The sequence below is a fragment of the Pongo abelii genome, chromosome 15 (assembly GCF_028885655.2).
Source record: "Pongo abelii isolate AG06213 chromosome 15, NHGRI_mPonAbe1-v2.0_pri, whole genome shotgun sequence".
In the NCBI taxonomy this organism is placed as follows: Eukaryota; Metazoa; Chordata; class Mammalia; order Primates; family Hominidae; genus Pongo; species Pongo abelii.
The window spans coordinates 77,792,889-77,807,981 of NC_072000.2; the positions used below are offsets into that span (position 1 = coordinate 77,792,889).

At 46.8% G+C, this 15,093-nt stretch overlaps 2 protein-coding genes across 3 annotated transcripts in view; one reads left to right on the plus strand and one right to left on the minus strand.

The window, feature by feature from the left end:
• The window catches only part of HEATR4 (HEAT repeat containing 4), a 58,963-nt gene extending 55,011 nt beyond the window's left edge, over positions 1–3,952 (minus strand). The window contains exons 1-2 of the mRNA XM_063715905.1: positions 3,846–3,952; positions 3,449–3,641 (exon numbers count right to left, since the gene is read on the minus strand). The gene's annotated coding sequence lies outside the window, so the exon portion shown is untranslated. The remainder of the gene's footprint in view (positions 1–3,448; positions 3,642–3,845) is intronic.
• Positions 3,953–4,106: 154 nt separating this feature from the next.
• Positions 4,107–10,615, plus strand: LOC100442699 (acyl-coenzyme A thioesterase 1). Of its 2 annotated transcripts, none has more exons than XM_009249270.4 (3): positions 4,107–5,019; positions 8,306–8,508; positions 9,861–10,615. In XM_009249270.4, the coding sequence occupies exons 1-3, from the start codon at positions 4,563–4,565 to the stop codon at positions 10,464–10,466; spliced, it is 1,266 nt and encodes a 421-aa protein (XP_009247545.1). In that variant the 5' UTR covers positions 4,107–4,562; the 3' UTR covers positions 10,467–10,615. The 2 variants fall into 2 exon arrangements, with proteins under 2 accessions (XP_009247545.1, XP_054386787.1); XM_054530812.2 differs by lacking the exon at positions 4,107–5,019 and adding an exon at positions 5,883–6,112.
• The last annotated feature ends 4,478 nt before the right edge of the window (positions 10,616–15,093 follow it).

Sequence of the window (15,093 nt, forward strand, 5' to 3'; positions counted from 1 at the left end):
AAAATTAGCCGGGTGTGGTGGTGGGCACCTGTAGTCCCAGCTACTTGGAGGCTGAGGCAGGAGAATGGCGTGAACCCAGGAGGTGGAGCTTGCAGTGAGCCGAGATTGGGCCACTGCATTCCAGCCTGGGCGACAGAGCAAGACTCCATCTCAAAAAAAAAAAGAAAAAGAAAAGTAAAGACTAAAAAAATTAAATATTATAACCCTGCTAAGGCAGGAGGATCCTTTGAGCCCAGGAGTTTGAGGCTGCAGTGAGCTATGATGGCACTACTGCACCCCAGCCTCAGTGACAGAGGGAGACCCTATCTCTAATAAAATAAATCAAAACCCTGTTAAGGTTCCTCAAAAAATTAAATATAGAATTACTCTGTGATCCAGCAATTCTACTTCTGGGTATATATCCAAAAGAATTGAAAGCAGGGACTTTAACAGATATTTGTATACCCATGTTCATAGCAGCATACTCACAATAGCCAAACGGTGGAAACAACCCAAATGTCCATCAGTGAATGAATGGATAAACAATATGTGGAAGATGCATACAACAGAATGTTATTCAGCCTTAAAAAGGAATGAAATGGGCCGGGCGTGGTGGCTCACGCCTGTAATCTCAGCACTTTGGGAGGCCGAGGAGGGTGGATCACCTGAGGTCAGAAGTTCAAGACCAGCCTGGTCAACATGGTGGAACCCCATCTCTACTAAAAATACAAAAATTAGCTGGGTGTGGTGGTGCGCGCCTGTAGTCCCAGCTACTTGGGAGGCTGAGGCAGGAGAATCACTTGAACCCGGGAGGTGGAGGTTTCAGTGAACTGAGATCACGCCACTGCACTCCAGCCTGGGGGACAGAGTGAGACTCCAAAAGTTCTGGAAATGGATAATGGTGATAGTTGTACAACAATGTAATGTACTTAATGTCACTGACTTGTACACTTAAAAATGGTTAAAATTGGCTTGTTCCAGTGGCTCATGCCTGTAATTCTAGCACTTTGGGAGGCCAAGGCAGGATGATCACTGGAGGCCAGAGTTCAAGACCAGTCTGGGCAACATAGCAAGACCCTGTCTCTAAAAAAAAAAAAAAAAAAAGTTAAAATGAGGCCATGCATGCCTACAATCCCAGCACTTTGGGAAATTGAGGTGGTAGGGTCACTTGTTTGGGAAGAGGAGGTGGGAGGATCCTTTGAACCCAGGAGTTCAAGGCTGCAATGAATTATCATGGTGCCATTGCACTCCAACCTGGGTGACAGAGCAAGACCTAGTCTCTAAAAAAATAAGAGTTAAGGCCAGACACAGTGGCTCACGCCTCTAGTCCCAGCACTTTGGGAGGCTGAAGCGGGCAGATTACAAGATCAGGAGTTTGAGACCAGCCTGGCCAACATGGTGAAACCCCGTCTTTACTAAAAATATAAAAATCAGCTGGCCGTGGTGGCACGTGACTATAATCCCAGCTACTCAAGAGGCTGAGGCAGGAGAATCGCTGGAACCCGGGAGCCAGAGGTTGCAGTGAGCCGAGATCAGACCACTGCACTCCAGCCTGGGTGACAGAGCAAGACTCTGTCTTGAAAAAAAAAAAAGAATTAAAAAAAGAAACATGGCCAAGTGTAGTGGCTCTTGCCTATAATCCCAACACTCAGGGAGGCCAAGGTGGGAGGATTGCTTAAGCCCAGGAGTTCGAGACCAGGCAACATAGGGAGACCCCGTCTGTACGAATAATCTAAAAAATTAGCCAGGTGTGGTGGTGCGTGCCTGTGGTCCCAGGTACTCGGGAGGCTGAGGTGGGAGAACTGCCTAAGCCTGGGAGATTGAGGCTGCAGTGAGCTATGATCGCACCACTGCACTCCAGCCTGGGTAACACAGTGAGACACCCCGTCTTAAAAAACAAATAAACAAATACTATGCATAAAACCTCAAGGCTCAAGAAACAACAGTTTGAAGTAGTTAGATGTGTGTGTTTTTTAATTTTCATGTCTTATCTTTTCTGCTTTTTTTTTTTTTTTTAAGAGATGAGGTCTTGCTCTGTTGCCCAAGCTGGTATCGAATTCCTCCTGGGCTCAAGCAATCTCCTGCCTAGGCCTCCCTCCTAACAGCTGGAACTACAGGCATGTACTGCTGCATTCAGCTACTGGGGGAGTGTTTGAGTAGTCTTTTTAAAAAATATGTTAATATCTTGGTAAAAAGTATATTTATACTGTTCTCTAACCTGCTTTTTTCATCAGCTTCATGGAAAAATGCTCATCATATATTCTTCTGCTATATAACTAAACTGCTTTCATTTATGACATCACAATTAAACTGGTAAAACCAAATTTATATTGCTAACTTGTTTCTAATTTTTTCTCTATTAAAATGATATGATTAGCATCCTTGTAGCCAAATATTTACACACATTTATGAAGTTATACTGAAAACAAATTCCTAGACGTGGAACTGTGAGTCAAAGAGAAGGGATCTTTTAAATATTTTTGCATAGATTGCCATGAAAAGGTCATACCAGTTTATATATCCACCAATATGAGTTTCTTTTCCAAATCTTCTTCGACATCTTGTGAGAGACAGTTAAAGCATAGTTGTTCAGAGCCCAGGCTTGAGAATCAGATTTCAAAGGTATGAACCCTCTCCCTTTTTCTTTTCTTTTCTTTTTCTTTTTTGCCCAGGCTGCAGTGCAGTGGCACCATCTCGGCTCACTGCAAGCACTGCCTCCCAGGTTCACGCCATTCTCCTGCCTCAGCCTCCCGAGTAGCTGGGACTACAGGTGCCTGCCACCACGCCCGGTGAATTTTTTGTATTTTTTTTTTTTTTTTAGTAGAGACGGAGTTTCACTGTGTTAGCCAGGATGGTGTCGATCTCCTGACCTCGTGATCCGCCCGCCTCGGCCTCCCAAAGTGCTGGGATTACAGGCGCGAGCCACCGCGCCAGGCCCCTTTTTCTTTTTAGAGGCAGGGTCTTATCCAGGTTGGTCTGAAACTCCTGACCTTAAGCAACCCTGCCACCTCAGCCTCCAAGTAAACTGGGATTACAGGCGTGAGCCACCTCACCCAACTTCCACTTCCCAGCTGTATGATCTTCAGAAAATCAGTTAAATTCTCTGGGCCTTAATTTACTAATAGGGTTCTTGTAAGTATTAACAATTAGCTACTATTATTTACCTTCTTTAGTTCCTGAGACTTCTATGCACAGAATATACTTGATGTGTGCCACAGAACCTATACAAAGGTAATTACAACTAACAGGGAGTTGTATGATAATGACATGGGACATGAGAGCATTTGGAAACAGATAAAAAGGCTTACCTTGAGGACAGCCTTATTAGGAGCAGAGGCAAACACAGGTTTTGGGGGTTTGAAGCTTACGCATTTATAGGTTTCTCTAATTACCAAGGTAGGAAATTATGAAATCAGGTACAAGGGCTTGGGAGGGGCCTAAAGCTTAAGTTTGATGAAAAAAAACTCACCTCTGGTTGGAACCAATAGCCTATGAAAAAGTAGAAAAGAGCCCAATGCATGGGGACCGCCGGTAGTCCCTTGTGGTGTTTGAGAGGCTGAGGCAGGAAGACGGCTTGAGCCCAGGAGTTTGAGGCTTGTAAGTGTGCAGTGATGGTAAACCGCCGCTGTACTCCAGACTGGCAACGTAGTGAGACCTTGTCTCTTTAAAAAAAAAAAAAAAAAAAAAAAAAGAAAAAAAAAGATGAGAGAGGTAACACTTGCCTGACTGGAACAAAAATGAGAAACCAGAATAAGAAAATAATAACTATTGGCTGGGCGCGGTGGCTCACGCCTGTAAATGCCAGCACTTTGGGCCGAGGCGGGCGGATCACAAAGTCAGGAGTTCGAGAAATTAATAACTATTACCTCATTTGGCTGTTTTTACACTCGTAAGGAATGAAGCTCAGAGGTCACACAGCTAGTAAGAAGCCAGCACCCTTCGATGTGGGAGTGATGTGGAGGATAGGCATATACAGAGAACACAAAAGCAAAACACCATGGTGCAGATTTTGAAAGAAAAGTCCTAAGATTAGTAATGAGTGTGAATTATTCAACAAAGTGATCAAAACCAACTCCAGTCCTGCATTCCTCTTCGCCATCAGGAGTTTGGAGCCTGGAGACAGCTAGCTGCCTGGTTCTTTTTTTTTTTTTTTTTTTTTTTTTGAGACGGACTCTCGCTCTGTCGCCCAGGCTGTAGTGCAGCGGCGTGATATCGGCCCACTGCAAGCTCCGCCCCCCGGGATCACGCCATTCTCCTGCCTCAGCCTCCCGAGTAGCTGGGACGAACCAGTCCTGGCCCAGCCCATTCCGCGAGCCAGCAAGCTTCTGAAAAGCAAAACTAGGAAGTTGCTTTCCAACATAAAGTGGAGGTTTCAACACAGGAGACTTTAAGCAAGTTCCAGTGTGTCTATATTTGGTCTGGCTGATCCTCTGGACTCTGGCCTTCCCCGCTCACATTAGCAGACAGCTCTGCCCTAGTGGGCGCTTAGCCTGCGACGGCAGCCCGAGAGGAAGAGTTGGGCAGAGTTGCAGGGGTCTCCACAGCTGAGGCAGGTTGGCCGGATTATTTGGGTTCCTGCTTGGATGGCGGCGACGCTGATCGTGGAGCCCGCGGGCCGCTGCTGCTGGGACGAACCGGTGCGAATCGCGGTGCGCGGCCTAGCCCCGGAGCAGCCGGTCACGCTGCGCGCGTCCCTGCGCGACGAGAAGGGCGCGCTTTTCCAGGCCCACGCGCGCTACCGCGCCGACACCCGCGGCGAGCTGGACCTGGAGCGCGCGCCCGCGCTGGGCGGCAGCTTCGCGGGGCTTGAGCCCATGGGGCTGCTCTGGGCCTTGGAGCCCGCGAAACCCTCGGTGCGGCTGGTGAAGCGCGACGTGCGAACGCCCTTGGCCGTGGAGCTGGAGGTGCTGGATGGCCACGACCCCGAGCCCGGGCGGCTGCTGTGCCAGGCGCGGCACGAGCGCTACTTCCTCCCGCCAGGGGTGCGGCGCGAGCCGGTGCGCGCGGGCCGGGTGCGAGGCACGCTCTTCCTGCCGCCAGGTGACTCACCTCTGCTAATTGTTCCCGTCTGCCCATCCCTGTTCTTGCGCTTTCCGCTGTGTGTGTGTGTGTGTGTGTGTGTGTGTCCCCCGCCCCGCCCCGCGCTTTTCGCTTGTGTGTGCGTGTGTGTGTCTCTTCTCCAGCCCCCCCACCCCCCGGGCTATGTTGCCCAGGTAGGTCTTGAACTGCTGGACTCAAGCTATCCTCCCGCCTCTGCCTCCCTAAGAGCTAGGATTGCAGGGTGAGCCACCGCGCCCGGCCCTTTGAGGGGAGTTACACTTATTTTTTTATTTTTATTTTTTTTCGTCCCTGCGCTTTTCACACGGAGAAAGGATGTAGCTTCCAACATTCCGGAGGTTAGTGTAAGGAGACAGGAATGGAATGGAAAGTTGGTTGGGGAAGTGCCCCTGCCGCTCCAAAACTGAGAGGTCCCTCAAACCTAGTGCTCAGTTAAAAGACATTGTAAGGGCCGGGCGCGGTGGCTCACGCCTGTAATCCCAGCACTTTGGGAGGCCGAGGCGGGCGGATCACGACCTCAGGAGATAGAGGCCATCCTGGCTAACACGGTGAAACCCCGTGTCAACTAAAAGTACAAAAAATTAGCCGGGCGTGGTAGCGGGCGCCTGTAGTCCCAGCTACTCCGGGAGTCTGAGGCAGGAGAATCGCTGGAACCCGGGAGGCAGAGGTTGCAGTGAGCCGAGATCACGCTATTGTACTCCAGCCTGGGGGACAAGAGTGAAACTCCATCTAAAAAACAAAAACAAAAACAAACAACAAACAACAACAAAATTTTCAAGTAGTTTCAATGTTCCTATTTATGTACTGACCAGGAAGCCACTTTTTTTTTTCAATAAACAGAATTGCGACTGGTTTTCTCACTGCATTTCCATGGCAGCCAGGAGGTGCCAGGTGGCTGGGCCTCTGACAGTGCAGAGGTTATGGTGCCTGCCCGCCCGCCATTGCTCCAGCTGCAGCTGCTGCCCCCTACAGGGCCTGTTCGTTCCTGCTGCCTAGCTCCCCGCTGGCTGGCTATGATCTCCCTCCTGTTGTCACTCCAGGAGAGCAGCCACCTCCTTGTGCATGGCAGAACCAGGTACTGATTGCGGCCTCTCCTCTTGGCCTCGAATGGTATCCTTGTCATCAGTAAGCAAGTCCCCAAAGACCACGGTCTTGTCCATTGTAAGGATAATTCACTCCACAAGCTGGGGCTCCAGGTGCTGCTCTACCCAGCAGTGCTTCTCACCCACACAGTGGTCATACTTTGGCAGGGGCTGGTGCAGTATAAAGACCTCGGTGTTTTGCATGTGCTTCATCTCTTGGAAGACCCTCCGGGGTTGGGCTCCAAGAACTAGGGAAAAGCCTAGGGCTTCACACCCATGGGCCACTTTATCCACCAGGTCCGGCAGCAGGGTGCGGTACTGCTTCCAGGCCAGGAAGCTGCGGTGCTGCTGCAGTGTCACATGCAGCTCCCTGAGAAGCAGTGGCTGAAGCCCAGCAGGAGGCCATCTGGAAGCTGCCAGCACGCGGTCCCTGTCCATCAGCACACGCATGGGCTGTGCTCATCGCTGCTGGGGCACTGGGGTTTCTCGGGATCCTAGGGGTATGGGGCCCACAAATGTGCTTTAAAAGTTTCTCATTTTTGCAACTTTTCTTTCAACTCCCACAGTATGTTAAGGTTTATGTAAATTAGCATTTACAATAGGAAAGCCTCTTGCTGTCAAATGGAAATTTGAGGTTACTGGATACTTTTATATTACATAAAGAGCAATCAGCCAGTGTAAAAATGAAATGATGCTTATCCTTATTAATAATCAAAGAAATGCAAAATAAAACAACAGAGTACATTTCACACCCTCAGAAGTGGCCCACTTTTAGAAGCCAGCATTATCAATTGCTGACCAGTATGTGGAGGAAATGAAACTCACTGCTAGAAGGAGTCAACATATTCATCTGCTCTGGGCAACAATTTGTCTTAACTTATAAAGTTAAATATGTTGTTCTACTTGTACATGTGCAGCATATTCCTTATAAGAGGAAAGCCATTGCAGATGAGCAATGGCTCATATGGATTAAATTTAATCTGGATTAAATTTAAAAGAGAGCAAAGCCAACTGGAAACAGTCCAAACGTCCATCAACAGTAGAACAGATTAATAAATTGAGGTATATTTCCAGCAGTCAAAGTGATTGAACTACAGCTACAAGAATCAACATCTATCAAGATACACAAAATAAAAGAAAAAAATACAACAGAATCGACATGGATGAATCTCCAAACCACTGTTGAGTGAAACAGTCAAACCCTAGGAGAACACATTCAGTATCATTCCATTTCGATACAATTCAAAAAACAGGCAAAATAAAATATTGTTTAAGGTACATAATCTAAGTGGTAATACTATAAAGAAAACCAAGAGTGATAACACAGAAAGTCCAGGATACTGGAAAGGGAGGAAAGGGCACAGGGGTCTGTGGGACTTTTATGATTTGAGGGTATCAGCACTGAAGTATTTCTTAAAGTGTTGCCTATAAGGTGTTTGCATTCTTTTTTTTTTTTTTTGAGACAGTGTCTCGCTCTTTTGCCCAGGCTGGAGTGCAGTGGCGCAATCTTGGCTCACTGCAACCTCTGCCTCCTGGGTTCAAGCGATTCTCCTCCCTCAGCCTCCCGAGTAGCTGGGATTACAGGTGCCCGCCACCACACCTGGCTAACTTCTGTATTTCTAGTAGAGATGGGGTTTCACCATGTTGGCCAGGCTGGTCTCGAACTCCTGACCTCAGGTGATCCACCTGTCTCAGCCTCCCAAAGTGCTGGGATTATAGGCGTCAGCCACTGCACCCAGCCTGCGTTGTTATTCTTTATTTTTTTTGTGTGAAATACAACGTTTAATGTAAATGGTAAAAATATTCAGTAGGTGGAGTCATTCAGAATGAGTAGCCTTTTGAGTCTGTCTCCATTGAATAAGTGCATTCTGTTGAGTGCACTGGAGAGGCATTTATGCTCTTCTGTGTGGCAGTCTTTCTGTTTCTTGGTGGTATACCATTAAATGGATTCATTCACCAGTCAGAGGACATTTGGGTTGTTTCCAGTCTTTGGTTATAATGAGTAAAGTCACTATAAACACTTGCCTACAAGTTTCTGGACAAACACAGGTTTTCATTTCTCGTGGGTAGATACCTAGGAGTGGGATTGCTGGGTCACATGTGTGATAAGTATGTGTTTAACTTGATAAGAAACCAACTGTTTCAGGAATAGCTTAGTTTTGCATTTTGTTTTGTTTCTTCCCAAGAACCTGGGCCCTTTCCTGGGATTGTGGACATGTTCGGAACTGGAGGTGGCCTGCTGGAGTATCGGGCTAGTCTGCTGGCTGGGAAGGGTTTTGCTGTGATGGCTCTGGCTTATTATAACTATGAAGACCTCCCCAAGACCATGGAGACGCTCCATCTGGAGTACTTTGAAGAAGCCGTGAACTACTTGCTCAGTCATCCTGAGGTTAGTTCTTCTCTCAGATTTATGGGCTATGATGTATCAAGTCTCTTCTTAAATGGTCTGGGTTTTCACAGAAGTTAGCTCATTCATGACAGCCATTCCCTACCCCAACACACACTACCTTTTTTAGTCACTTCTTGTAGACAGTCTCTTTCTTTCTTTTTTTGAGATGGAGTCTCACTCTGTTGTCAGGCTGGAGTCCAGTGGTGCGATCTTGGCTCATCGCAACCTCCACCTCCTAAGTTCAAGTGATTCTTGTGCCTCAGCCTCCCGAGTAGCTGGAATTACAGGCACCTGACACCATGCTTGGCTAATTTTTGTATTTTTAGTAGAGGCGGGGTTTCACAATATTGGTCAGGCTGGTCTTGAACTCCTGACCTCAAATGATCCACCTGCTTTGGCCTCCCAAATTGCTGGAATACAGGCATGAGCCACTATGCCCAGCCTAATATTTGTATTTTTTTTTTTTTTTTTTAGTAGAGATGGGGTTTCGCCATGTTGGCCAGGCTGGTCTCAAACTCCTGACCTCAAGTGATCTGCCCACCTTGCCTCCCAGAGTGCTGGAATTACAGGCATGTGAGCCACCACACCTGGCCTCTTATAGACAGTTTCTATACAATTCTATACTACATATTTTCTGCTAGTAAACAGATTCGTAGTTGTTGTTATGCAATTTTAAATTCCAGTGTGTTTTTTCTTTCTTTCTGTTTTGTTTTGTTTTGTTTTGTTTTTTGAGATGGAGTCTTGCTGTGTCACCCAGGCTGGAGTGCAATGGCATGATTTCGGCTCACTGCAAACTCCACCTCGCGGGTTCAATTGATTCTCCTGCCTCAGCCTCCCACATAGCTGAGACTACAGGCGCATGCCACTACTGCCCGGCTAATTTTTGTATTTTTAGTAGAGACAATGTTTCACCATGTTGGCCAGACTGATCTCAAACTCCTGACCTCAAATGATCCACCTCAGCCTCCCAAAGTGTTGCGATTACAGGCGTGAGCCACCACGCCCGGCCAGGAGATGATGTACTTGTTGATGATGACTCAGTTTAGTTACGACATTGGGAATGGGTGGCTCAGGTGGGAGAGAGAAAAAGATCATAGGAGATATGAGATTAAGGAACTGAGAAACCAGAGTAATTGATAGATCTTCCACATGGTTATCACCAAGAGTGGTGATGGAGAAATTGTGGAAAGGAAGAGATAGAGGGGAGGTAAATTCCCAACGCTGCAAATCTGGGTAAATGGTAGAACCCAGATTCAGACTCAGGTTCAACTAACTTCCAGGGTGGACACTACTCACCGTATTCCACTGTTTGTGGAGTCATTCTTCTTCTTTTTCCTTTGTCCCTTTCTCAGGTAAAAGGTCCAGGAGTTGGGCTGCTTGGAATTTCCAAAGGGGGTGAGCTCTGCCTTTCCATGGCCTCTTTCCTGAAGGGCATCACGGCTGCTGTTGTCATCAACGGCTCTGTGGCCAATGTTGGGGGAACCTTACGCTACAAGGGTGAGACCCTGCCCCCTGTGGGCGTCAACAGAAATCGCATCAGGGTGACCAAAGATGGCTATGCAGACATTGTGGATGTCCTGAACAGCCCTTTGGAAGGACCTGACCAGAAGAGTTTCATTCCTGTGGAAAGGGCAGAGAGCACCTTCCTGTTCCTGGTAGGTCAGGATGACCACAACTGGAAGAGTGAGTTCTATGCTAATGAGGCCTGTAAACGCTTGCAGGCCCATGGGAGGAGAAAGCCCCAGATCATCTGTTACCCAGAGACAGGGCACTATATTGAGCCTCCTTACTTCCCCCTGTGCCGGGCTTCCCTGCATGCCTTGGTGGGCAGTCCTATTATCTGGGGAGGGGAGCCCAGGGCTCATGCCATGGCTCAGGTGGATGCTTGGAAACAACTCCAGACTTTCTTCCACAAACACTTGGGTGGCCAAGAGGGGACAATCCCAGCAAAAGTGTAAATTTTATTTGATCATGTGGCCTCTCTGTTGCTAATCTCTCCTGGAAACATCTGCCACATTTAGTGTGTGTATGTGTATTCATTCTTTTGTTTTTAATAACTACTTAAAGTTTCTTTCCCTCATTATTAAAATGAATTTACCAGTAAGAATGAGTTTTTAAGATTTTTATAAACTATATACTTTATCAGTTTGGGAAGGGAGTAACTGTAGAAAACACAAGAAGTGGAAAAAGTCTCCTCTTCCTATCTCAACACACAACTGATAAGGCTTTAGTTCTGAAAGGAAAAGGGAGTAACATCAATTAACAGTGTCTGGTACATAAATGGAGTTCAATAATTCTTTGCTGAATGAGTATAAGTGAGCCAGGCGTGGTGGCTCACACCTGTAATCCTAGCACTTTGGGAGGCCGAGGTGGATGGATTACTTGAGGTCAGGAGTTTGAGACCAGCCTGGCCAACGTGGTGAAACCCCATTTCTACTAAAAATACAAAAAATTAGCCAGGCGTGGTGACGCGTGCCTGTAGTCCCAGCTACTCAGGAGGCTGAGGCAGGAGAATTGCTTGAACCTGGGAGGCAGAGGTTGCAATGAGCTGAGATTGCGCTACTGCCCTCCAGCCTGGGCAACAGAGCAAGACTGTGCCTCAAAAATAAATTAATTAATTAAATAAATAAATGATTACCTACTGTGGAAGAAAAGCACATAATATAAAAAGTATATCAGATTTGAGTTCCTCCTTTAAGAATGGAAGTTAACATCTTGCCTATAAACTGATTACTAGTTAGATATAAAACTACTAAAACTTTTCAAAACCAATACATATTTAGTTCTTTGATATCTTCTCCTTGGATTAATAAGGATTCTCCTAGTGCAAATAAATTTTACATTCCTGTTTATACATATGGACCTTTAGGATTTAATTGTTTCAAAAGCTGATAAAACATTATTTAGATGAATTACATAAGTGATTTTAACAATGATAAATGTGAAATTCAATAACAATTTAGGCTTGGCGTGGTGGCTCACACTTGTAATGCCAGCACTTTGGGAGGCCGAGGCCGGTGGATTGCTTGAACCCAGGAGTTCAAGACAAGCCTGGGCAACATGGCAAAACCCCGTCTCTACAAACAAATACCAGACATGGTGGCGCATGCCTGTAGTCCCAGCTACTGGGGAGGCTGAGGTGGGAGAACCGCTTGAGCCCGGGAGGCAGAGGTTGCAATGAGCCGAGATCGTGCTACTGCGCTCCAGCCTGGGTGACAGCAAGATACTGTCTCAAAAAAAATAAATAAAAGAAAGAAAAAGAAAGACAATATTTATATCACTTGATATAAATAGTTCCACAATAAACTTGATTTTTCTTAAACCTTAGTTGTATTTAAAAGAAAAAAAAACCTTAATTTATTATTCTTTTCTTTCCTTCTTTTTTTTTTTTTTTGGAGGCAGGGTCTCATTCTGTTGCCCAGGCTGGAGTGCACTGGCACAGTCACAGCTCACTGCAGCCTCAACCTCGTAGGTTTAAGCTATTCTCCTACCTCAGCCACCCTAGCAGCTGAGACCACAGGCACACACCACCAGGCCTGGCTAATTTTTAATTTTTTTACAGATGGGGTCTCCCAATGTTGCCCAGGCTAGTCTTGAATTACTGAGTTCAAACAATCCTCCTGCCTCAGCCTCCCAAAGTGCTGAAATTACAGGTGTGAGCCACCGCTGCCAGCTTCCGGCATCTTTTTTCTAAAGGAATTCATGGTCTTGTAGCAGTAGAATATAACCACATCTACAGTAGAGAGATGATACCCTGAGATGAAGCTACTTCCTGTGTTACTCTGCAACCCAGGACTGCAGCTGGTGCCATGTCTGTCCAAACTTCCACAAGAATGCCAGTGCTGGGCATGGAGCCCCATTTAGAGTACACATGACCCGAGGCTCTGAAAACTCTTAGAGATGATGCAGTCTGGGACAGTTCCTCATAGCTGGCCTGGCCAAGTCCCACCCCAAGATGCCAGGCCACAACACAAAATTTCAAGTCATATTGTTTTATCTTTTCCCTTGCAATTATATAGTATATGACTCTCTTAGAAAAGTGCAATAGTTAAAACTTGTTTTAGTAGATGCTGGGTCCCAAACTTGAGTCTGCTGAAGCCCTTTTGAGACCTTAGGGACCCTATTCCCCATTCTTAGAAATTTGGGCTGGTGAATATTAGATTCAAAAGCACCACAGATGAGCCTGTGGGTGTAGAAGCACATGCCTGTAATCCCAGCTATTTGGGAGGCTGAGGCAGTAGGATTGCTTGAGCCCAGGAGTTCAAGCCAGCCTGGGTAACACAGTGGGACACCATCTTATAAAAACAATTTTTTTTTGAGACGGAGTCTCACTCTGTTGCCCAGGCTGGAGTACAATGGCTTGATCTCGGCTCACTGCAACCTCTGCCTCCTGGGTTCACGTGATTCTCCTGCCTCAGCCTCCCAAGTAGCTGGGATTACAGGTGCCTGCCACCATGCTCAGCTAAATTTTGTATTTTTAGTAGAGATGGGGTTTTGCCATGTTGGTCAGACTGGTCTCGAACTCCTGACCTCAGGTGATCCACCTGGCTTGGCCTCCCAAAGTGCCAGGATTATAGGCGTGAGCCACCGCACCTGGCAAAAAAAATGTTTTAATAACATGAAAAATTTTAAAAATCACCACAAGGGTTCAGATTACCTATCAGCCTCTTGACATTTCGTTTTTTTTTTTTTTTGAGATAGGATCTAACTCTGTCACCCAGGCTAGAGTGCAGTGGCAGTGACATGATCTTGGCTCACTACAGTCTCGATCTCCAAGACTCAAGTGATCCTCCCACCTCAGCCCCCTGAGTAGCTGGGACCGCAGACACGTGTCACCATGCACAGCTAATTTTTGTATTTTTGCAGAGACAAGGTTTCACCATGTTGCCCAGGCTGGTCTCAAAACTTCTGGGCTCAAGCAGTCTGCCCATCTTGGCCTACCAAACTGCTTGGATTACAGGCATGAGCAACCGGGCCCAGCCTAGTTAGTCTTTATTAGTTATTTGAAAGACATTTTTCTTTTCACTTGCAACCCATGCACACTGTGAACACTGTGAAATATACAGAAAAGTTCATTAAACTAACATGCTCCATAATGATTCGCTTATTTATTTGAAAACAGAGGTCGGGTGCAGTGGCTTATGCCTGTAATCCCAGCACTTTGGGAGGCCGAGGCAGGCAGATCACCTGAGGTCAGGAGTTCTAGACCAGCCTGACCAATATGATGAAACCCTGTCTCTACTAAAAATACAAAAATTAGCCAAGTGTGGTGGCATGTGCCTGTAATCCCAGCTACTTGGGAGGCTGAGACAGGAGAATCGCTTGAACAAGGAGGCAGAGGTTACAGTGAGCCGAGATCACACCATTGTATTCCAGCCTAGGCAACAAGAGCAAAACTCCGTCTCAAAAAAAAAAAAAAAGAAAAAGAAAAAAGACCGGGTGCGGTGGCTCACGCCTGTAATCCCAGCCCTTTGAGATGCCAAGGCGAGCAGGTCATGAGGTCGGGAGTTTGAGACCAGCCAGGCCAGCATGGTGAAACCCTATCTCTACTGAAAATACAAATATTAGCCGGGCGTGGTGCTGGGTGCCTGTAATCCCAGCTACTCGGGAGGCTGTGGCAGGAGAATCACTTGAAACCGGAAGGCGGAGGTTGCAGAGAGCCGAGATCGTGCCACTGCATGCCAGCCTGGGCGAAAGGGCAAAACGCTGTCTCAAAAAAAAAAAAAAAAAAAAAGTGATGGGTCTCCCTATGTTGCCATGCTGGTCTTAAACTCCTGGGCTCAGGCAATCTTCCCACTTTGACCTCTCCCAAAGCGCTGGGATTACACGCAGGCACCACTGCACCTGGCCATCATGAATAATTTTAAAGGGAACCACCATGTAACCAATACCCAAGTCCAATGGGCATGGTTTTTAAAAGCATATTTAAAGTGTATAACATGGACCAGGCACGGTAGCTCACGCCTGTAATCCCATCACTTTGGGAGGCCAAGGTGGGTGGATCACTTGAAGTCAGCAGTTCGAGAGCAGCCTAGCCAACATGGTAAAACTCCATCTCTACCAAAAAATATAAAAATTTGCCAGGCGTGGTGGTGTACACCTGTACTCCCAGCTACTTGGCAGGCTGAGGTGGGTGAATCGCTTGAACCTGGGAGTCGGAGGTTGCAGTGAGCCAAGATTGTGTTACTGCACTCTAGCCTGGACAACAGAGTGAGACCCTGTCTCAAAAAATAAAATAAAAATAAAGTGTACAAAGTGATGGTTGTGGCGGGTGGTTTTTGTTTTTGTTTTTGTTTTAAGAGACAGGCTCTGGCCAGGCTGGAGTGCAGTGGTGCTATCATAGCTCATTGTAGCCTCAAACTCCTGGGGGCTCAACCCATCCTCCCACTTCAGCCTCCTGAGTAGCTGAGACTATAGGCACTTGCCACCATGCCCAGCTAATTTTTAATTTTTTGCAGAAACAGGGTCTTATTATGTTGCCCAGGCTGGTCTCGAACTCCTGGCCTCAAGTGATCCTCCTGTAATCAGTAGAAGGGTCCAGCTGCTCGCCACTTGTAAAAATAAGCCAATATAATAAGAATGAGG

Excerpts from the sequence above, each read along its gene's own strand:
- LOC100442699 (XM_009249270.4), top strand. The coding sequence starts at position 4,563 with ATGGCGGCGACGCTGATCGTGGAGCCCGCGGGCCGCTGCTGCTGGGAC. Across the intron at positions 5,020-8,305 it reads CACGCTCTTCCTGCCGCCAG|AACCTGGGCCCTTTCCTGGG; the intron begins GTGACTCACCTC and ends TTTCTTCCCAAG. Across the intron at positions 8,509-9,860 it reads ACTTGCTCAGTCATCCTGAG|GTAAAAGGTCCAGGAGTTGG; the intron begins GTTAGTTCTTCT and ends TCCCTTTCTCAG.